Raw genomic sequence first — 22,935 nt, forward strand, 5'->3', positions numbered from 1 at the left:
CAAAGCCCCTGCCCTGACTTTCCTGGAGGCCTAGTGGCTAAGACTCTGCACTTCCAATGCAGGCACCTGGGTTCAACCCCTGGTTGGGGAACTAAGAATCCACATACCGAGCAGTGTGGCCAAAAAATACACTGATTTAAAAAGAAAAAAAAAAACCCACCCAATCTAACCAGAGCCAACTCTACCTCACCCTGACTCCTAAACATGATCCATCAGCAGCCGTGTGTGCACAGAAGAGCCGCAACAACAAAACGCACACGTGGAAAAACACTCCCCGAACGGATCGCGGCGTCTACCTTCTAACACACTCCTGAGGCCACCTCCGATTTTTCAGTTCAGGATCCCAAATGCAGACCAGAAATGTGGACAGGGTACCCCATTAAAAAACAGATCATCAAGCCGTCTTCTTGCTCAGTCTTCTGTTAATGACAAGCCACTGGCTCTAGAGACGGGGGAGCCACTCCCCAGGGACACAGGACCCTGCGAATCAGTGCAGGGCATTCCAGAGTCAGATGCCTGCCAAACGCTGGTGCACCACAGCAGGAAGAGTTCGCGGCGCCCAGATTCTGTTTCTGGCTCTGCCGCCTGCTGGCTGTGTGTCTCTGGGGAATCCAGTGAGCCTCTCTGAGCTCTACTTTTGTCTTCAAAATCGGGATAATAAATACCCACAGGGCAGGGTTGGGGGTTAAGTGAGATGAGGCGCCTGACGAAGCATCATGAGGGGGGCGGGCCGACAACGTAGTTTTCCAATGAGACATCCCTACCTGTCTGTGCCCCAAAGGCTGAATACATCCTGTGCCTCACATTTTGAATCTATAAGCGGGCATCGCAATAATCCCTCCTTCAAGGTGCTCTTGGGAGGATTTCATGCATTCATTCCTGTAAAGGGCTTAACCCAGTGCCTGACCCATAGTCGGCTTCCAGTGGGCTATTCTCCCAAGTAGATGTTCAATAAATGGCTGCCTCTCTTCTGCCATCCAGGCCTCAGGTCAAATATCACCTCCTCCAGGCAGGCCGCCCTGATAATCACTCTCCCACCCCACCCCACCCCATCAGTCACTTTCTCTTAGGACTCTGCTTTATCCTCCTCAAACCTTTGTCCACCTTCTGAAAGTATTTCCTTACTTGAGGATGTACGTGTTGCCTCCCTTCCCCCAGGGTGCAAGATCCAGGAAACCAGGGCTTTGTGTGGTTCTAGGTTGTTGTCCCAGCCCCTGGCACAGTGCCCAGCGCACAGCAGGTGCTCAGCACATCGCTGTGGGAATAAAGTGGTAGTGCTAGCTCCGCCCCCTGGGGCACCGGTGGTGAGGGAGAGGAAGGAGGATGGTGGAGGTTGCAGGCCCTTCCTTCTCCTCCCATCCTCCGCCCCCCCTTGCACCCCGCCGCCCCCCTTCCCAACCTGACCTGCCGGCCCAGCCTTTCCGCTGCCTGCTGCCAAGGGGCCCAGTGAGCCTTGATGGGTTTACCTGGGTGTTAATCCCCCAACAATCCCCCCTGGCCTGACCCTAGAGCCAGCCTCCATTCTTGTCCTGGGTCTAATTAAGTGCCTGAAATGCCACTTCCCCTTTCAAACCAGGCTGCTTTTCTCCGAGGCGAGGCAGGTAAAGCCCAGCCTGCTGCTTTGAAGCCGAGGAGGCCGGAAGCCCAGGCAGGTGCATGAAGGGGAGGGGGGAGCACTGAGGGCCCCGGGGGGAGGGGGCACCTCTGTCTGCCCCTCATCAGAGAGGACAGACGCCTGAAAAGCCCCCACCTTGGAACGCTCAACCTTTCGAGGCTCTTGAGCGCTAGCAGACCCAGGAATCCTAAGAGTTTCTCCCTCAGGGAAATGCATAGACACAGACAGTACCCATGAGTGAAGACTCAGTTCGGGGGCTCCATGGCCCCTTCTGAAGCCTCTGTAGTCCTTGGGTTAAGTTGACGTGATGTCACTTTCCTTTAAATATACGTCTGTATCTAGATGGATGGATCGATGAATACTGATATAATCTAGATATGTGTATATACCCTGAGATAGCTATACCCCCAGTCTCAACAAAGTTATCTCTAGGGAAGTAGATTCTCTCTAGAGAAGTAGAGGATTTTTTATATATTAAAAAATATATTTTTTATTTTATATACTTTTTTCTGCTTTGAAATATTATGAGTATTTTGTGGCTTTTGTAATGTATTTTAAAATTCACATGAAAAAACATGCATACCTATTTTCCAGCCCCTGATAAAACAACGTGTGATTGGCTCAGGAAACTCTCTTCTCAGCCACGTTTAGGGATCCCCTATGCCACACAAATTACTTTCAGGCCTGTTATCTCGTGTTAATCACACACTCCCTGGGTGCCAACCATCTTTTCTCTCTTTTCACTCATTCACTCCTGTTGTAATTCTCGCTGTCCACTGGCTGGGCGGGAAAACGAAGCCTCAGGGAGGTGAAGCGACTCTCTCAGGGGACACAGGGCAGGGGGCTGGGTCTGGGTCTCACCGGCTCCTTTCACGGCCCAGCAGTGTCTGCCTCAGGATGCAAGGGCTGGGGGCCTGGAGCTGAGATGAAGGTCAGTGTCCGGAGGCCATCCCTGCAGCGTGGGCAGAGCTGGGCACAGGGCAGGCAGGGGGTGCCCTCAGCCCCGTGGCTCTCGGCACGGTGCCTTGGCAGGATGCCCCTCAGTGGGGGCAGGAGACAGTAATCAAAGGTGAGGCACCCAGAGACTTAGAAGAGTGTTCCCTGCACGGCGTCTGGGCTCCCAGTCTGGAGGTCGGGTCTCTGTTCCGACTGTGTTCTCAATTTGCTGTGTGACAGGAAACAGGTCTCTTTCCCTCTCTGGGCCTGAGTTTTTCCATCTATAAACAGGGCGCTGCACTACACCAACGGCTCTCAACTGGGGTGGCCATCAGAATGACCCAAACCCCACTCCCCTCAGAAGTCGCAAATCGAGAAAGCACCAGGCGTGTAGGCTTGGCAAAAATGCCTGGGTGACACGGGCACAGCCTTCTGCCCTCCTGGCCTTCCATCTCCCCTACCCTATATTGAATCCTCCTTCCAGGACCAAGCCGAGACGGCGCTGCAACCCAGCCACACCACCAGTGTCCCAAGGAAGCACAGAGAGGGCAACCGCCTCCCCGTGGCCACACAGCAGGCTGGGCAGGGACTCCAGAGGTAGACCCCACGGTCTGGAATCCAGCCCAGCTCTGCCTGCGCTCCCAGAGAGACCTCCCAGCCAGGAGAGAAAGTTCCCTCATCAGGGCAATAGAAGAGGAGGGGGAACCATTTGTCACCGGATAAGCAATATCAGCTTATCTCTGAAGACCAATGACCACAGCCTGGGGCTTGATCCCAGGCATAAACAGAGCTCCTCCCTCCTCCCCTCCAGAATAGCCAGGACAGTGGTCCAGGCTAGTCTCCAGGACAAAGCCCCATCTCACCAGAGTTTCCTCTATCAATAATTCTGACTTCCTCCCCCACCACCTCCCAGTGCAGACATGCTCAGAGCATCAGCGCTTGGAGGATCCTCACAGACTGTGTCACCCCTGAAGCTCCTGCATGGAACCCCGAGGCTCCACGGAGCAGCGTTAGAGAACCGCTAGGCTGGCTGCGCCTTGCCATGGCTCAGACAGGACCAGGGACCAGAGGAACTGTGTCCAGTTACATGGCAGTTAGTGCTGAAGCCAGGGCCTCTCCATGGGAGGATCTGAATTCCGGCCCTAGCCAGGATACAGTGGTTACTTTCCCTTGGGGCTTTATTTTCTCTTGCTGCTAAAAGGACTCTTCCCAGACCCTCAGAAGGCCAAATCGGGGGCATCCCTCAAGACTCAAGATCCCAGTAGGTGCTCATGGGAAGCAGTGGGGGGGTACCAGCTTAAGCCACAGTCTCCCCGCGCCTGAGGATGAAGGGTTCCTGAAGGATGGGGAGGCTGCTGGGGGCTGCATTGTTCAGAAGTGGCAGGAAGCACAGCGGGGTTTGTGCCCTTCAGGATTCTTGGGGGAAAAGGCATCAAAGTCCTGCAGACCCTACTAGGGAAGAAGCCCCCACGGCCTTCTTCCTTGGGCACATTTCTCCGTGCCTCAGTTTCCCCCTCTGAAATAGAACTTGAAAGCATGCATCACGTTAGAGACAAAGAATGAAACAGATGGGAAAGGGCGGTATTTCCACGCCCTTCCCCAAAGCCTTCAATTCCTGGAGATGAGATTTCCACCAGCTCATTTTACCAAAGCAACCCCCAGCAGACCAGGTTATTTCTTCCTCCTTTGGGCTCTCTCTGGCTATGACCTCTGGACCTCAGCTTTCCCATCTGTGAAATGACCTGATGGCCATTTTAGATGTACAGGCTCAACCGTCTTACCCTTTGGGATCTCAGCCTAGAGAGGAATTCCAAGCTCCCTTGAATTCACCCAGCCAGCCATGGGCTCAGCACACATGGGCATCAGGAGGGAAGAATCTGGAAACAACTGCTTCTCTCCCTGCCTCTCCATCGAGGCTGGGGCTCCCCTCTCCTAAAACCCCTCTGCTCATCCTCTGTGCCTCTGTCTCACATTAGCCTCCCGGCTGGTCTCTGCACACCTTCCCGTACACACTCTGCTCAGTCCATCTCTGCCCACCCTGGCTCCCTGCTGCCCTGGGAGTGAGGCCTAACTCCTTCACTCTGCCTTGAGGAGTCTACGCTCGGGGCTCTGGTGCGATCACCCTCAGCACAGCTGGCAGGAAGGAGGACTTCATTAACACTTGTGGAATGAAGGGATGGACAGCCCTCAAGCTCTCCCGTGTCATTTGGGTCAGAGTGTGGACCTACTCCATTTCAGAAGCGAGGAGCTGGGATTGGGGAGGGGAGGTGTTTGGGGGCCTGCTTCCTTTACTCCTGGAAGGTGCTTCCGCCATCTCCCCAGTCACTGCGTGCTGCCCACCTTCCTCCCTTACCTGCCAAAGCTGCCCTTCTCTGGGAGTGGGAGCAGGGCAGCGCTCCTCAGGAAGGGAAGTCTGTCTGCACATCTGACAAGGCTGTGGAGTTCTATTTTTACCTTCTCTGGCCTCTGTTGAATGAGGAGTGGCCCTCTGACCGCTGATTTCTTTCAGTTAAGGAAGAGCTCTATTTGTTGGCGCCCAGCTGAGTACCTGCCCTCACCCCCACACACCCCAGTCCAAATACAGTAATCGCTTGTAGATTTCTAGCCCCCATTGTTTCTGAAGCCAAAGGACAGTGGGCTGTGGGTGGAAAGAAGCCTTGGAGAAGAAGAGGTGTAAAGGATTGGAGAAAAATATCAATTCAGTCCCTCAGTCCGCTTTGTGATTTATGACATTATATTGACTCTTTCCAGAGCACTTCACAGGTGTCATCCACGGGGCCATTTTACAGATGGGGCCACTGAGGCTCTCAGGGGAACTCACTCAAAGTTACGCAGACCGTGCGGAAGTCCAGGACTTACCCTTTCTTCTCCTCCCTCCCCGGCCTCTCACTCAGGCCCCTCCTCCAGGGCCTCTCCCAGGAGTGGCCTCCGCCCACCAGACGTCACTCATCACAGGCCGCAGGTGGACCCAAGCCCTTCCGTTCAGGAGGAGGAAGGCAAGGCCTGAGAGTCAGGGCCGCATTGCTAGCCAGCACTGCTTCACCCTAGACACCTCTCCCTTCTTCCGAGCCCCCTCGCAAGACAGCCAGCGACACCAGGCTCCAGTGGGACATCCCCAGCCCCGGGGGCCGCCGGGGCGGCTGACCCAGCAGAAGCCCCCCAGCCCACCGGGGCCTGGCGCGCCCCGGCCCGGGGCTCGGGCTCGCGCTGGGGTTTTGCGCGTCCTGTTTTGTTCGGCCCGGGGCCCCCCCGCCCGTCCCGGGCTCCCAGCGCGCCGGTTCTTGACTTCATCCACTAAGTCAATAGCCCGGGCGCGGGCGGGCCGCTCCCCCCGCGCCGCCCCCCGGTTTTCTTCTCGGGATAATGGGGGCTCTTTGTGGCCTAATCAGCCTCCTGAGGGGCCGGGAGGCCGGGAGCGCTTCCCCCGCGGCCGTCGGTGAAAATGAAAGCGGGATTAGGCCGGGGCCTCGGCCCACACCATAGTAAAGCGCCACCAGGCATTCGCCCCTTCAAAGCCCCTTTCGGGGGTTTGGTTACTTTATTTCTAAAGTTGTTTGTATTTCTAAAGTGGCCATTGAGGCGCGACCGGGACGGGGCCGACAGGGTGCTGGGAGGAGGGGGCGGCCGGGGCGGGGGAGGAACTCCCGCTCCTCGCTCTCCCCCTCCTTCCTCCCCCGCTCCTCGGACCCGCGGACCGGTTTCTAAAGAGCCTTTCCCGGCCCTGCTTCCCGCCCGCCTCGCGAGGTGGGGAGGGGTCTTAGCCCACTAATCAGATCGGGAAACCGAGGCTCCGCGCTAGAAGATGCGCTCCTGGCATTCAAACCCACCGCGCAGCCAGGGGCGGAAAGGGGGATTTGTGTGATTTCGTTTTGGTTTTTTTTGGTCGGGGAGAGACGCCTAGGGCTCTCAGCTCCGAGCGCACCAGCTAAATCTCTTGCTGTCGCCTGCCTGTACAGGCCACCAAAAGGAAAGTCCAGATCCAAACACGAGGCGACCCCCTGAAGGAGGGAAACTCTGCCCCACCTATTCAAGAAAGTCCCAGGACCTCCTGTCTTAGGATTCACTCTCCACACTTCGGATAAACCCCAGAAATGGGGGCGCAGTAATTCAGAATCTTCCCCCGTCGCTGAAGATGGGAGGGGTGGCAGAGATTCTGCACGTGGACTTTCCCGGCAGCTGGAGGAGGAACAGAGAAGGGGCAGAGACGGGGGTCGGGGCAGAGACGGGGGTCGGGGCAGAGATGGGGGTGGAAACAGAGATGGGGGTCGGGGGCAGCAGAAGAAAGGAGACTAGCTGCGCCCCTTTCCCCAAGTGCAGACGCTGGGATTTCTTTATTTCGGCCGGACTTTTAGACCCTACGAAGGGTGAGTCCGCGCTCAAAAAGTCCAGACTAGGAGGAAAACTGTAAGGATGAGGGTCGCCAGAAGGGGAAGGGAGGGGGAGCTTAGTGCAGATTCTGGGGTCAGGTTCTAGTCCTGCAGCTGGACCAGCCGTGGGTCAGTTGTACCCGTGGATACAAGAGAGATCCTGAGATACAGGCTTTTTATAGGTTTTCACTGGGAACCAGAGAGTTCCAGAAGCTTCCTTAAGACCCCGAGAACGTTCGTTAAGACGCCCCCGACCCCTCCCAACGCCGAAACTGTCGCTCTAGAAAGAAAACTCTAGCGTGAATCCCATGTTCTTGTCTAGACAGCTCAAAAAATTCGGCGCGGGCTTCCAGGATCAACTTCCAGGCAACAGGAAGGTCTGGCCCCACCTCCACGCGCAAGTAGAGACAACACTGAACCCAAATCCACGGACGCCCACTCTTGCCGTCTCTCCACCTTCCCCTGCTGTCCAGAGTCTGGCGGTCTGAATTCCAGCCCCAAGCCATCACATCCTCTCCACCTGTCACCCCGGGCGACCCGAGTGGAGATGGCCCCGCGGAAGAATGGCCGCCCACTCGGCTGGAGCTCTGGTTGATACGGGTCCCCCGGAAAGGACCCCAGAGGGGTTCAGGGGGAGTTTCCAAGCTACTTCTCAGTGCCGGCGCCCCACCCCCTTTTCAGTCCGGCCCGGGGCCTCTTTGATCTCCGGTCAGACAAAGAGCACTGGGAAGGCCGGCAGGTCCTCCTCCCGCTCGAACCCGCGGCGCGCTTGGAGGCACCGGCGGATGCCTGCGGCTGCCCAGATGAGCTTGGAGGCTGCGTGCCAAATTCAGCCACGGCCCCCAAACACATCCTGCTGTTGTGCCCACCCGTCCACCTACCCCCCCCCCCCGACACACACACACACTTCATCCCCGCCTCTGCCAGCATCCACGAACACCCAGACATACACAGGTAACCAGGCAGGTAGGTAAACACTCACACGAACACACGCACTGAAGCGTGTCTGTTTCTCACCAACCTTTAATTTTGTGTCTCTGCCACCTGGCTCAGAACTCCACCAAGGCAGGGGGCCTTCCTGATGTGTCAGGTATCCTTGGCACTTAACACAAAGTCTGGCACATAGTAGATGCTCAATAATTTTTAATAGAATGAAGACTTGGGCCCCCTGAGAAGATGTCTTCCCCCCGCCCTCTTTTTCCTCTCCCTTTCTTTTTCTCTCTTTCCCAGGGACAAAAGAGGAGCACAGCGTTTGGGTTCAGTTCTGCACATAACAGCCTCCTAAGGACCCCTCCAACAACCAAACAGGGGTGGGATGGTGGGAGTCACTGCCTCTGTTTTGGAAAGAGGAGGAAGCAGCGACGGCCAGAGGCGAGCAGGCACTCAGCCTCACCTCTCGACCCACCCCACCCCATCCACCATCCATTTCCTCCTCCTGGACGCCTCCTCCTGGAATCCGATGCTCCCTCAAGAATACCGGAGTCACCAGAAAACACGTGTATGTGAAGTTCTTACTGGGGTGTGGCCTCTAGCAGCCCAGAGAGAGATCCTTTATGTTCTGTCTGTAAAATACCTCCTGTGTGAACCTCTGTGAATGGCCAATTTCTCAGGGTGCTATCCGATTCTCAAAGGGGTCCAGGGTCCCCCAGAGGATGAGAATCTTTGACTTGGTGCAATTCTCTGGTTTTCTCATGAAAACAAAAAAAGACCCAGAGGGGGCTAAGAGAGTTGCTTAGGATTTCACTGCTAGTGAGTTGGGGGGTGGGGGTGGCAGAACCCTTACTCCCTTGGTACACCGTAGCGCTCCTGGCCCCTCCCGGATTCGCCCTGCTGGGTTCAGGCGGAGATGGGGAGAGCAGGCCCTTGGAGGCGGGAATCCAGCTATTAGCCGCCGGGAGCCGGTGGGTGAGAACTGAATCCAGAGCAGCGCGAAGCCGGCAGCTCGTGCAGTTCTGTAACTCACTCTGCTCACCCTCCAGTCTGCGCGTCCGAAGCTGCGAGTGGAGATGATGGCCTGGACGCCATCTCCTCTCCAAGCTGGGAATTTCGAAGGGGCGGCTGCTGAAAACCGGAAGGCGGTGCGCCTCCGTCTCCGGGCTGCGCAGCCCGGACTGGGACGTTTCTCTAGCAACGCTCCAAGGAAGGGTTCTTCGCCCCCTCTCGCTCGCGGCGAGTCCCGGAGGGGCCAGGCTTGCGGGCCGGCCTCTTTCCAGCACCCGGGTCGGCCTCCCGCCCGCCCCGCCGGCCCGACTTGCTCGCCTCTAATTAAGCGGCGGGATCTCAGCGAGCCGCCGGGCTGCGCTGTAATATGATGAACTGCCTTTGTGCCAGTGTCACCGAAAGCTCTTCTGATAAGGGCAGGCCGCGGAGGATCAAAAGGACGGCAGCGGCTCGCCCGCCTCCCGCCGCCGCCCGGCCCTGCGCGCTCGCCCTCGCAGCCCGCGCTCGCCCGCGGGCTGTCTCCGGGCCCCGCGGTCCCTCCTGATCCGCCCGGCCCAGGCCCGCCTTTTGGTGCCTAGGCGCCTCTTTGTCTTTCGTCCTGCTGCTGCGCGCCTCCCTCGCCCTGCACGAACGCTCTAAGCAAGGTTCTCTCCTCCCGCGCTGGTCTTTCTCTGAATTTTTCTCTCGCGCGCTCTCTGTTCCGACGCTTTCCACCCTTTTCCAGACTGTCTTTCGTCCCCCCGCCCTTCCGTGGCTCTGGGTCTCCCGGGTCTCTACTCATTCCTCCTTTCCTCTCGACCCGGGCTCGGGCCCAGCACACCCCGAAGCCCTGGGCGACCGCATCTTGGAAATGTCCACGGGCTGACCCGCAGCCCCAAGGAAGTTGAACCAATTCATCCCCAGCCCCTGGCAACCCGCGCTCACTCAGTTGCCCAAGAGAGCAGCCCAAGGCGCCCTGGAATGCCCTCGGGGCCTCTGGGGAGCAAGACTTGGGGTGTACGCAACTTCCCCTCATAGCTCCCTCGCTGCTGTGGTCAGAGACGCCTCACCGCTCCCCGGGGGCTGAAGATTCAAGTGCAGCCCCCACCCCTGGCGCCCCCTTCCCTACACCCCTTCCTTTGGCCCCCACCTCCCCTTTGCCCTCGACCCCTTCTCTTCCTCTTGCAGGCCCCTCCCCTTGGCTAGCTCCTAGTCCCCCCTGCGCGCTCTCCGGACTGCCCCCCTGCCTCGCCTCTCCCTTCCCCCCACTTTGTTTGAAGTTCTGGAGAGATCCATCTACTAATGGGGAAGTTTCCCCCTTAGGTCACCGTTCTGCCTTGATTCGATTTGGGAAGGCGCGTTCCCTCCCTCCCCCTACCCGACCCCAGCCGGGGCCAATCGCTCCGGAGCGGGTCAGAAAGCGCTGACCCCATTTCCACCTTTCCTCTTTCAGCCAGAGCTGGGGGAAGGGGGGGGGGGTGGGGGTGGTGGAAAGAAGCAGAAAGGCCCGCGACAGCAAAAACTGAGAAGGGAGGGGGGATTGTCCCAACCTTCCAATCCCTCTTACCCCCAACCCCAACTGGGTTTCCTAATTACCTCCTTAGTCTGGAGTGGGAGAGGAACTATTTTTATGGAATTTCTGGAATGTGCCCCTCTTAGTCATGGCCTTCGAGGCCCCAAAGTCCCTGGAGAACGTCCCCTTTGGGGTGTCTCTTCTATGTCCCTCTTTATAGCAGGAAGGCTTCCCCTCACCAGGGACCGTCTATGTGGTGTGAGCTCTCTCTGGCTTTGGACTCTGCTTGTCCCAGGGCCAGAGCCCGGGACCCTGTGCATTTCATGTTTATGTCCTTAGTCCCCATAAGGAATGAAGCTTCATCAACTTTGCTGATGATGGTAAATAGAAACGCCAAATAGGCAATCTCATTTGCTCAGTGCTCTCTCCCTATATAAAAGTATGTATGTTTGTAAATAATATTATTTATATAAAATGTAGTGTGTGACAACTATCATTTTCAGAAAGAAGTCCTTTAAAAAAAAAAAAAAAAAAGCCCAAATAATCACCTTACTGCTTTAAGGCTACTGTTATATGTGCTTTTAAATCCTTCCATGTAAATTCCACTGAAAAATTTGGAAAGCTGTGAAAGGGGAGGGGGCCGCGGGGGTGGGAGGGGGGAGGTTAATCCGGGTTTAACGCTGCGATGCCGTCTTAGGACCAGGGTTAGCCTGATTGCGTTATCTCTTCCCAACATTTGAGACGCCCATATTTCACCCAGCCAAATAGCTCGGAGAACAGCGCAGATGGCCGCCGTGGTCGCGCCTCAGGAAAATGTGTTATTAATATCTAAATAACTTCCCAATACTGTCTGGTAAATCTCCTCTCCACCATTCCAAATGATGAATTCGTTTGAAGTCTTCCCCCAGCCTCATCTTTTCAATGTCTCTCTCTTCTCTCTTCTTCTTAGCCAGGCTTATTTCAAACTGGTAAATATCTAATTCCTTTAACGGCTGTGCCGTGCACACCAAGTCTTTTAGGTACAAACGCCTGGAAACAGCCGGTGCGTGGCGGTGCGCGCCCGGGGGTGAACAGAAAACCCGCGTGCCCTCGCAGCGGGGGATCCCAACCTGCTCCGAAACGCGTTCAGAGACGGGGGAGCGGCGCGGGAGCCTCAGTCTGGGAGCCGAGCCCCTTCCTTGGCGCGCCCGGGGGACCTTCTCCTGGTTCCCTGCGGAGTCCCGAAGGCCTCCCTCCTCCGCAGCGCGCGGCTCTCGGCGGCTAGCGTCTCCGAGACCCCACCCGCAGCCCTCCGAAGGCGTCCCTCGCTCTCTGGGGCGGGTAATTACCCTCCGCTCGCCTGTTCTCGCTTGTTTCAAGTTTGTTTTCTAAATGTCTTCTATTAGATTATGTTCGTTCATTCCCCCTCCAACCTTATCTCCTTCTGTCTCTTCTCTCTTTGCCCGTCACACTCGATTTAGGCACGAGTTTATCTGGCAAACAGTTGGCCGACTCTGTTTGTTTACCGTGGGTTCCGGGGCTGCGAGCGCGCGCGCCAGGGTTCGCCTTTGTAATAGCTATCTCGCTGTTGTTCTTCGTTAGTCCCAGCTCCCTCCGCCCCTCTCTCGTCTTCGGTTGGGGGGAGTAGAGCAAAGACAGGGGGAGTCTTGTCATCCCAGTGTGGGTTCGCCCCTCGCCCGGGGCCCCCTCCGCCGGGGTAGATCCCCCCTCGCCCCGCGCGCCCCCTCTCCGCTCCCCCGCCATCCCCCCAGCGCCCCGGCGCGGCACAGCCCTCGCCCCCTCCCTCTCCCCCTCCGGTCTCACTGAATATCCACCGCCGAGCGCTGCCTAAAGCCGGGGAATTGCCTGACACCCTCCCATCTTCCTCCGAGCCCCCATTATGCGAAGCTGATCCCACTCTGAACAGCCTCAAATCCCGCCTGGACTCTGTTTGATTAGATTGCCAACCCGGGGTAATCCTTTGATTTGGTGGAGTGTCAATTACCTTTCTCTAAACACACATTTACAGAGGAGGGAACTTGTTGGTTTAAATCAATGCAGATTGTTTCTTGATAAATGGACTCTCTTCGACCCCTCCCTCGCTCGCTCTTCCAAGGGCCCCTCTCCCTGGGGGCCCCTCCCTCCCCTTTCCCCTTCTCGCTTATCCAGTAAACAATGCCCCTTCCAGGTGTGAAGCCGAAAAAACGGTGTGGGCTGAGGGGAGCCCTGCCCCCCTCCCGCTATTCATTCGCTCCCCCGGAGCCTAATTAAATTTGGCAGGTCCTTGTACACACAATCAAAACAGCTTCCTCCGGTGTAGCAAACGACCGAAAACCGCATTAGCAGCTATCGCTGCTGCCAAATTAAATTGTTTCCCACCTCCTTTTACAAGTGTCTAAAACCGAGACTTCGGGCTCTCCCCTCCTTCCCCGTCCTTCTCCGTCATTTCTCACTCCACACCTGTAAGTCTGCTGCTTTAAAAATGAATTAAGGAAGAACGCAAAGAAATACAAATCTGCCTCTCACACACACCCTTGGCCCCCCACTTCAGATGTCAACAGATTCTCAGATGGACTTCGCCCCCTCTCCGCAGGAGAATGCACACTCTTCTTTTTAATCTTGTGACTTTTCCCCCTTATTTCACATTAATTGTGACCCAGCTGGGCTTTCCACCCTAGAGACCAACCGCGTGGTCTGATCTGGTCAGTTTCAGCCTAAACTTGTCAGATGCAAGAGGCCTCCTACTGATTAGTACTGTGGTCATTCTTGTTGTAAATAATGTCTTCACACCCACCCCCTCGGCTCTCACAGGAGGACGGTTTGACTCTGCAAACCCCTATCAAATTTCCCACCAGCATCTCCCTGGACTCAGGTTGGGAAAATCTTTTTCTTTCCCTGTCCCTCCTCAAATCCTTTTCCAGGCGGTCCCTGCCTGGGTCTGCCCTGATTCTCCTCGAAGGGGTGAGGAGGAGAGAGGCCAAGTGGCTGAGGGCAAGGAACCTTTCCAGGTGTGCTGAGTGTGGCCGGAGCCCCTATCCACAGTGGTCTGAGAATTCTCACAACCAACAATCCTAATAACTCAGTCTTAACAAGGATAAGAGCAAAAAAAAAAAAAAAAAAATATGAACAGCCTCATGAATATCAGCCCAAGGGGAGCAGGAGTGAGCTGTTCAGAGATGAAAGTGCACAGAAATAAAAGCTCAATTTAATCTGCTTTAAAACCCTTCAACTTAACGTTTGTGCTTCAAACTCTGAGAGTGAGGACTGATTGCGGATAAATAGTTTCTTACCATGCCTGGAAGCTATTACACCCCTCTCCAACACAGTTTCCTATTCAGCAGTCCCAGTTTTCATTACCAGCTCTAATAAGTCTTAACATTATTAAATGCCAAGCGGACGATAGGAAAAAACGGACTCAGGGAGGGATCTCTCTTTAGTGCTTAAAGAGGAGAGCTCTTAAACCCCTTCTTGGGCGACTCCCCGCCATGAGAGGGGCAACCCCCGGAGAAAGCATTTGTCAAGAGCAAGAAGCCAAAACAAAGTTTGTGGGTGTGCACCCCTCCCCCTGCTCTGCCCAAGGGGATCTCTGCCTCTCCCCACCTGGCCCACTTGGGTGGAGGTTGGGAGGTCTTTTCACCTTTAACTTGGCCATGAAACTGACACCCGGGGCCTGGGAGAGAGATGAGAGTTTCCAACTGGGTGGTTCAGCAGGATGCCAGTCCCTGGCCAAGGTACTCGAATCCAGAGCTGATAGACACCCTTTGTCCACAGATGGAAAGACAGCTCCATCTTCCCCACTCTCACATCATCCATTCCGCCCGTCTGCGATCGCACCACACATCCACGCAGAATCCCACGATTCCATTCCAAAGTCCGGTGGGCAGACAGCCACCCTGAGACACAGGCACTTTCACAGCCATCCAGCTCCCAGCCACCGCGCGCCGCACGCCCACTGTCGCTCCAAAACCACACAGCCTGCTGGATGCCAGGCCCACCACTTTCGTTTCATTTCTGCAACTCCACTCCTAGACTCCCAGAGCTCTAGGACTCTGCAACTGCCAGCCTCCTCCTGAAACCCTCGGGGACCTGGAGCTTTCCGGTTCCATTCAGGGAAAACCTCTGTCCAGCGAAACTGCTTGTCCGGTGGTTCTGTAAGCCAGGTCAGCACTAGAACCCCTGGATTCCTTTGAGCCAAAGGCATCGTCAGAGCGGACTTGCTACCCTCTTCCTTCCTTTCTCTTCGGTTTCAGGAGAAATGTATCTGTTGTGCTTCCTCACAGACTGAACTGGACATTCCCCTGCTGCACACACACATATACACCTAAAAGTCTCTCCGAACAAAACCGTGCCTCCTCTTTCCTCCCAGGGTACCTCTCAGAAGATCCATCTGCAGTGCTGTATTTGGCCAGGAAAGATTATTCGAGTTCTCTGTCCCCTCCCAGCCCCCCACAAAGGAAGTCCAACTAAGTCCCTTTTTATTCCAAACTGAAACATGGAGTGGGTCCCCACGCAGGGGTCCCGGGCTGCCTCCTCCCAGCCAGGGGCTGCTTGGCAGGCAGCGCCCGCCCCCGCCCCTCCGCAGACCCCAGGCCCTCCGCAGGCCCGGCACAGCGGGGTGCCGGGCACAGCCCGCTCCCTTTCTTTCCTGCCCTTTTGTCCCGGTGGGACTGGGCTCTACTAGGGGCCCTGAATGTCAATAGCCCGCCCCTTCCCCAGCCCCAGCCTGCTCTCACACTGGGCTGCCCCTGCTCCCCCCTCCCCTCTTAGACCAGGCCTGTGGGGGCTGGGCCTCGCTGGGACTTGTCTTTGGAAGCGGGGCTTTGTCTGTGAAGTTCATCTTCAAGGTTGGGAGAGACTACTGAAAACCAGAGGGAGACCCCGGTAGAAGTTCCAGGGAGGCGAGGAGAGGACAACCTCAGTAACCCCTTGGAAGGAAACTCAAACAGAACTGTGTGCTTGAACAAGTTTCGGGGTTCCAGACACTCCTCCCCCACTTTTTCCAAAGCCACTTTTTTTTTTTTAGAGGTTATTTAGAGGTTTGCCTGCTGCCTCCCTGCGTTGTGTGTCTGGGGGTTTAGCTTCTTTCCCCGGTCCATCTTTGTGACTTTGGGTCTTACGTTTTTCTTTCTTTTTCCACGCCCTCCCTACCCCCACCGCCACCCCCGAAGCACACTGACCAAGTCTCAAAGAGACCTAGGGAGGCAGTGGTGATGGGGAACGACTTTCCTTTCCCCTGAAAATAACCCGTCAGTAAACAAAAGCACACCCCCTTTCCTGGGCGTGCAGGCGCTTGAAAGAGAAATGCCGTCCCTAGCTCACCTCCAAAATACAGCCCCGCTAAAAGCGGGGAGAGGGCGTGGTGGAGCCCGAAACTCTCCCTCCCACGGGGACCCCCCGCCCCGACCCCGGGCATCTGGGAACCTGGCCTCCACCCCTGGGCCCACCGGCGCGTGCCCGAGAGGAAAGCGCCTTAAAAATGTACGCTTCTGCCTCCGCGCTGTCTGTGCGGCCCTGGCGTCGCGGGTCGGAGAGTGAGGCGGCGGCCCACGCGGCCCGCGCTAATTTTTATTGATTGCAGCGGTCAGTCAACTGTCAGGCGGGGTTTCAAGGGACCATTTAAAGAGCGTGTGCGGGTCTGGTTAACAAATTCATTTAGGGAGCCGCGGGCCGGCTCCTCCTTCTTCGCCCCCCGCCCCTTTGCCCAAGTTTCCTATAAATAATAGATCGACACCGGGACTACCAGCCAAAACGCCAGCCCCGGAGGACGCACGGCCCGGAGCCCTCGGCTGGAGGGGGCGCGTCAGGGTGCGAGGTTCGCGGCCCCCGGAGCCCCCACGTGCTGCCGGGGTCCCCGGGGACGGCTGGACCCCGCTCTGCCGCGCAACGGCGTCGCGGGAGCCGCTGCCGGGCGCACCGAGGGGGCGCTCCCCGCACACCCCGACAGGCTCTCGTTCCGCCCGCCGGTCCGGTGGGACGGCGCCGCCACTGGCCCGCACGCTGGCGCACGAGGAGCCCCGCGGGCTCGGGCGTTCCCGGCCCCGGGCGGCCCCCTACCTTTGTCGCCCAGGATGCCGTCGATGCTGTGCTTGGCTTTCTTCTCGCCGTCCTCCTCCTTCTTGTCCGCTTCGTCCTCCTCCTCCTTCTTCCCGAACTTGATTCTGAGCACTCGGCTAATCGAACTCACTAAACCTCAGAAATTCAAAGGCAAAAGAGCGGGTATAAGTCGTTGGGGCCGCGGAGGCCGGCCGCCTGGGGCGCTGGGAGAAGTCAGGAAGCGCGTTTCCCCCCTAAACACACTCAGGGGACTCACACCCACCCCAGCCCTGTCGCAGGTAAACACCTACACTTATTGGGAGGCACAGGTACGGTCACCCACGTGGAGACTCACCGGGCCGGGCCCCCCAAGGCTGCGACAGAGGCCCCCCCTAAGTGCCACCCTGCCCTGCCTGTGCACGCCTGGACTTTGCACTATCACATACCCTCAGTCAGTCGGTCAGTGAGAGTCGCTCAGGCATGTCTGACCCTGTGCGATCCCGTGGACTCCACGGAAGTCTCCAGTACAGGATACTGGAGTGGGGAGCCTTGCCCTTCTCCAGGGGATCTTCCCAACCCAGGGAGAACCACGCTCTCCCGCATGGCAGGTGGATTCTTTACCAGCTGAGCCACCAGGAAAGCCTGAGAACACTGGAGTGGGTAGCCTACCTTCCCCTAGACACACTCATACCCACCCTCCAGGACCTCCCTGGAGCCCTTCCAGCTCGCTCGCTGCTCCCCACACTCAGATGTGCATGATGTGCATCCCAGTGGTATGCCTGAATGCTCAGGTACACACACACACACCCCTGAATGCTCAGGTACACACACACACACACCCCTGAATGCTCAGGTACACACACACACACACACCTCTGAATGCTCAGGTACACACACACACACCCCTGAATGCTCAGGTACACACACACAGCACCCTGAATGCTCAGGTACACACACACACACCCCTGAATGCTCAGGTACACACACACACCCCTGAATGCTCAGGTACACACACACACACACCCCCCTGAATGCTCAGGTACACACACACACCCCCCTGAATGCTCAGGTACACACACACAGCACCCTGAATGCTCAGGTACACACACACACACACACCCCTGAATGCTCAGGTACACACACACACACACCCCTGAATGCTCAGGTACACAGACACACACACACACCCCTGAATGCTCAGGTACACACACACACACCCCCCCTGAATGCTCAGGTACACACACACACACACACCCCTGAATGCTCAGGTACACACACACACCCCTGAATGCTCAGGTACACACACACAACACCCCTGAATGCTCAGGTACACACACATATACCCCTGGGGGCACCTTCCCACCCACAGGCAGCAAAATCCAGGGCCTCCACACTTGGGACCCACTGGTGGCTGGGGTCAGCAATAGCACAGAAATGGTGACTCGGAGAAAGAAGTCCAGGGAGCTTGTGACCGACCCTTCTAGGATGGACTCAGCCCTGTAGGCCACTCTCTGCGAAGGCGCCAAGGGAATGTCCCTTGTTATCCAACTTCATAACTTTCTGCTCAACTCCTTCCTCCCCCCTCCCGTCCTTCCTCCCTTCCTTCCTTCTGCTCCTCTCTCCTTTCCTAACTTCTTTTCCTCCCTTCTTCCCTGCTCCCATCTTCCTTTCGGTTTTAACTCCCTCCTGTGCCCTGCCTCCTTTGCGCTCTGGCTCTTTTTCTCCCAGCTGTTCTCCAAGTTCCCTGGCTTCCATCACCTCCTCTGCCCCTCAGTGCCAGCCTCACACGGCCGAGCACTGGCCCTGGTGACTTGGAGAAAGAACACACAGGGTGGGGACTGGGTGCGCTCTGCGGGCTCAGCTGCCTTCTCACCTGAGGGCACGGTGCTGCGGTCGCAGTGCCCGTCCTTCAGCAGTCGGTCTCGGATCTCCCAGCTAAACATGCCCGGGTTTTCCCTCTTGTACTCCTCGATCTTTTTCTCCACGTCCGGAGTCGCCACCTGCTTCAGAGGTGGAGGTGGGAGAGTCGGAGTGGAAAGATGGGGTGGGGGGAGGGAGACACTTTTAATATCAACCTCCCAGGAGCCCCAGGGCCAGGCTGATGGCTCTGGTCACCATGCCTCCATTCTGAGATTGGCTTCATCCTTTCCAGAAACCTGTTCCTGGCTCCCAGGAAGGCTGCTGGGGTTGGGGAATGTAGAATAGGATAGGTAATAAACTAGAAACCTAATTAGGACCCCCTTCTCCGCCACCACTATTCCAGGCAAGACTGAAGGAAGATTTCCCTCATTTGGGATGGCAACGGGGTTCTGGGCAGATGTAGGGACAACACAGGAATGACTCACTGGCCTTTTGGGAAATCTGGACCCCCAGTTATCCCCATCTTTGAGAAATTCAAATAATGGAGGAGGTCTGGGCGTGGGGACCTTCTTCCACTGTACTGCCCATAGGTAGCATGTAGACTGACTCCCTACTGCTACGGGATGGCACAGGGGAGAGCCGGGCTCCAGCCAGGACCCCCAGCCACGGGAAGGCTGGCTGTCAGCTCTGCGGCAAAGACACTCACTCTGGGCTTGCTGCCGCCGATAGCCCCAGGCCGGATGGACCCGGTCTCCTGGTAGCGGCAGAGGATCTTGGAGACGCAGCCGTGGGAGACCCGCAGCTGGCGAGAGATGACGCAGGGCCGGATGCCATGGTGGGCCATCTCCACGATCTTGTGGCGGATGTGGTTAGGCAGGGGTCGCCCATTGATGAAGACCCCACCCAGCTGATTAACCCGGCCTTGGCCAAGCGGGGTGGACACTGGAGAGGGAAGGGGGAGATGAGGAAAAAGAGAGACATGGGGTGAGGATGGGGATACTGAGTACCGCCCTTTGGACTTCAGTTTTGTTTGAGCTCCAAGACCCCTGCAAACAGATCTCCGTCCCCCACATTTGGAGCTGCGGCAGTTCAGATGTCCGGGGGAAAGCTGCCATGAAGCCAAGGGAAGGCCCAGCAGGGATGGGGAGAGTGGTCAGGGCTGGCTGCCAGAGTCCTCCCAGATGCCGCGAGTCCCCAGTCCTGCCACACTACGGAAGATGAGGATACACCTGGGGGATCTGTGTCTGAGAAGGGGAGGGAGAGACGCAGAGGGGACAGCCTAGAGACCGGTGGAGCCTGGGTACTCGAACTGATGGCTCTGTGGACTGGCAGCTTGGGCGGAGGGTCTGCTTGCCTTCTAGAGACGCTGATAACCGGTGAGATGGGGCCCATCTGGTCGGTTCCATGCTCTAAGTGGTCAAGTCTGATCCATTTGATATTGGCCCTGGAAAGGCTGGTTGATTACTAGTATTTACAGCTCTGGCTTGTGCAGCAGAACTGTCCTACCCATAACTGGATGGTCGAGGCACAGCAGAGGGACCGGCCACAGAAAGCTGTTGGCTGCTGCCCCCGGGGGCTCCTGGCTGCCCCTCGAGGGACTCCCCTTCCTTCCAACCTCTCTCGAAGTTCAGATTTCGTTTGGGGATGATTTGGGGGTGATCTGCTCCACTGTCAGCAAGCTCCTAAATCAAATACTCATTCGGCCTCAGACACCCGTGAACTGTCCCTGCAGCTTCGAAGAGGCCGGTGCACAGATGGGCCAGAGTCCCTTCTGGGAACCAGGAAGACAGAAGCCCTTCGCCGTGTGAGCCGGGGAGGGGAGCACGCGGAGGAAGCTTTAATGCAGAGTCCACACAATTTCTTCCCAGAAGGTTGGGGGTGGGGGGGACACCCGGTGCACTAATCCAGCCTCGATCCCCCCAATTTGGGGACTCGGCGGCTGCGGAGATCTGGTAGATTAGAACGATTTCACAGCCCTGGGAGTGGAGGGAGCTGACAGTGTAATTGCAAGAAAGGAGGCGAGCAGAGGCTCGGTAGCTGAGCTGTTCCTACCGCCTCCTCCCCTCGCTCTGCCGCCCCCCCCCCCACCCCCGCCCCACGGAAAAGTGGGTGCCTGAAGCCACCCTAGGATTTAATCAGAAATCGTGCGTCGCCAAGTCAGAGTCACTCGGTCTCCGTGGCGGGATATGCCATTAGCGCTGAAGAGCTCTCGAGCGCCCAACTTTATATTCAAGAGCCTCTTTAGCGACCGGCACTCGGCTCTCCTCAGTATTCTCCGTCATGTTGGGCAAATATTGTCCTAATCCGCTGCGCGGCCGCGGCCGCCTGTTTTACTTGCGTTCGCTACAAGAGAGCGCTGCGACAAATCCCCGGGCCGGCGCGCTCTCCCGCCTGCGTGGCTGCTCGCGCGCACTTGATCACGGAGCCGCTCTCATCGCCGCGGTCTAATTCCGGGCCCGCGCCGTCTAGCTGCCGGAGGGACACCCCCCTCCCCGGATCGCAGGCTGCCTGCCCGTCCTTCCCCTCCTTGCCTTGTTTCCCCTCCTCGCACACAAGTGGCTCATACAATCATAAGAAGAGTAATTAAAAAATAAAAGTCGCACCTATCTCTAACCACGTCTGACATCCTGGGCTACCTACCCCCAGAAGCCAAGGGATCCCTCAGTTGACAGGTCGAAGGCCTAATATTAGTTTAAAAAGAAAACAAAACAAGAACGCAGGAAAGGGTCTTGGTGCGCTCCAGCCCTTGCTGGAGCCAAGAGCCGGTTCACCCCCGCCAGTCCCTTCGGCTCATCCCCGGTGCTGGATGTTTAGGGAGGAGACCTTAGAAAACTAACCCTCTCCCCTTGTCTGGGCATTTCCATGCCCTCTCGCCGTCTTGAGGTCTCTCCCGAGGGATTTCTAGAGTTCGGAAGCCCGAGTGGAAAGTTTCCGGGGGGCGGAAACCGTTACTGTTTATTATTTCACATTAGTTTGTTTCCAGGCTCGAAGGCGAGGTCCTAGTTAAGAGATATAAAACATCACACACTCTTGGTATTTCGAAATAAAAGGGATTGTTAAACCATCCCAGGGTGAAAAGAACAATTCAAAACAAGAGTAGAAAGCCCCGTAGCTGGCAGGACACAGGGGAGCCGAGAAAGTATTAGGTGGAAAGTATCTGAAAATAGTGGAATGAGTTGAGATCCACTAGGACTTGAAATTGACTAGGAGTCGAGATCGACTCGGAGTTCAGCCCGGCGGGGAAAGGCCGCAACCCAGGACCCGTGACGCTGGGGCCGCTGGTCGGTGAAACCCACGCGGAGACGGACGAGTGTGGGTCCCCAGAAACTTCCTGGGTCGGGCGCCGGGACTCGGACTCAAAAGCGAAGGGAACCCCCCGGCTGCTCCCTTGCTGGCGCCGCCGCCACCCCGCGAAGATTGCCACCTCCCCGAGGACTCGGAGGCCCCGGCGGAGGAGGGAGGCCACCCCGGGCGCTCTTACCTTCCAGGGGAAACCCCGTGCGAGGGTAGTTCTGCCCGGGAGCCGGCCGCACCATCCTGGGTACCGTGCCGGGGAGCGCCGCCATTCTTCGCGCACGCCGGCGGCGGGTCCCGAGTCGGCGAAAACCGCTTTCCGTCCGCTCCCCTTCCCCCTGCCGCGATCTCTTTCTTTCCTCTTCTTCTTCTTCGTCTTTTTTTTTTTTTTTAAACCTCCTCCCCCTCCCCTCGGCAAACACTCCCCACCCCCCACCCCCGGCAGCAGCCGCTCGCGTCCAGAAGCTGGGGAGGGCGGGGTGGGGGTGAGGTTGGGGGGCGGAGGTCGGGAGGCTGGGGAAAGAGGGGAGGTGGCGACGAGGAAGTTCAAACAAACAAACACAGCCACCCCGAGGCCTCCTCTGCCCGCCCCGCTCGGCCAGAAGTTGTGCGGGCGGATGCGCGGGGCAGCAGCGGGGCCCGCGGCCTGGACGCCGAACGAGGCTGGCGGGGGTGGCGGGGGGGATCGGGGCCGGAGTCCGGGCCCCCAGCCTCGGACTGGCGAGGGCCGCGCTCCCGCGCTGCGGGCCAAAGTTTCTGAGCCGAGCGGCTGCGGACTGGATTCCTGTTTCCGTATTTATTTATATATTTATCCTCTCGCTCCCCCGCCCTCTCCTCTCCTGCTCTTCTCCACGCCTTCTTTCTCCGACCACACTCGCTCCTCGCGGACACGCCAGCTTTCACACTCCCGCCCCCCTCCCGGAAGATCTGGGGAGGGAAGAAGGAACCTCTTGGGTTGCGGGGGCCGAAGCAGGGGCGACAAGGGGGTGGCGGGGTCGGGGGAGACGAGGGAGGCGAGGGGAGAGCGATCCGCCGGGTAAGTTGCGCAGAAGTGCTGGTTGTAGCGCGCGCGGGAGGCGGCGGCGGCGGCGAATGGGACGTGATGGATTCGGACTTTTCTTTTATTCATGAGGAGGGCAGGGGGCCAGGGCGGAAGGCAGCCGAGGACCAATAACGAGAAGAAATCTACGAATTTATTTTTTTTTCCCCTCTGTTTTTTAATCCTCGACTCACCTCGCTTTGGGGGGAGCGTCTGAACCGCGCGTTAAAACAGAGGGAGCAAAGGGCGGGGGCGTGGTGGGGGCTGGGGGGTGCGAGGGAGAAGGGGAGGGGGCCCTCCAGTCCCGGTGTCTTCCCCTGACGGATGGGCCGGGTCGGCCGAGCCCACAGCCCCGCGGTCGCCCACAGCCCGGCTCTGC

General features: G+C 57.5%; 1 protein-coding gene across 1 annotated transcript in view; it reads right to left on the reverse strand.

The window, feature by feature from the left end:
* The window catches only part of LOC536229 (paired box protein Pax-7), a 67,614-nt gene extending 45,252 nt beyond the window's left edge, over positions 1-22,362 (reverse strand). Inside the window, exons 1-4 of the mRNA XM_015460690.3 lie at positions 21,705-22,362; positions 18,930-19,165; positions 18,237-18,366; positions 16,385-16,513 (exon numbers count right to left, since the gene is read on the reverse strand). Coding sequence (XP_015316176.1) covers positions 16,385-16,513; positions 18,237-18,366; positions 18,930-19,165; positions 21,705-21,789 — 580 coding nt within the window. The 5' untranslated portion in view covers positions 21,790-22,362. The remainder of the gene's footprint in view (positions 1-16,384; positions 16,514-18,236; positions 18,367-18,929; positions 19,166-21,704) is intronic.
* Between the last annotated feature and the right edge of the window lie 573 nt (positions 22,363-22,935).

Source organism: Bos taurus, chromosome 2, assembly GCF_002263795.3.
Source record: "Bos taurus isolate L1 Dominette 01449 registration number 42190680 breed Hereford chromosome 2, ARS-UCD2.0, whole genome shotgun sequence".
Taxonomy (NCBI): domain Eukaryota; kingdom Metazoa; phylum Chordata; class Mammalia; order Artiodactyla; family Bovidae; genus Bos; species Bos taurus.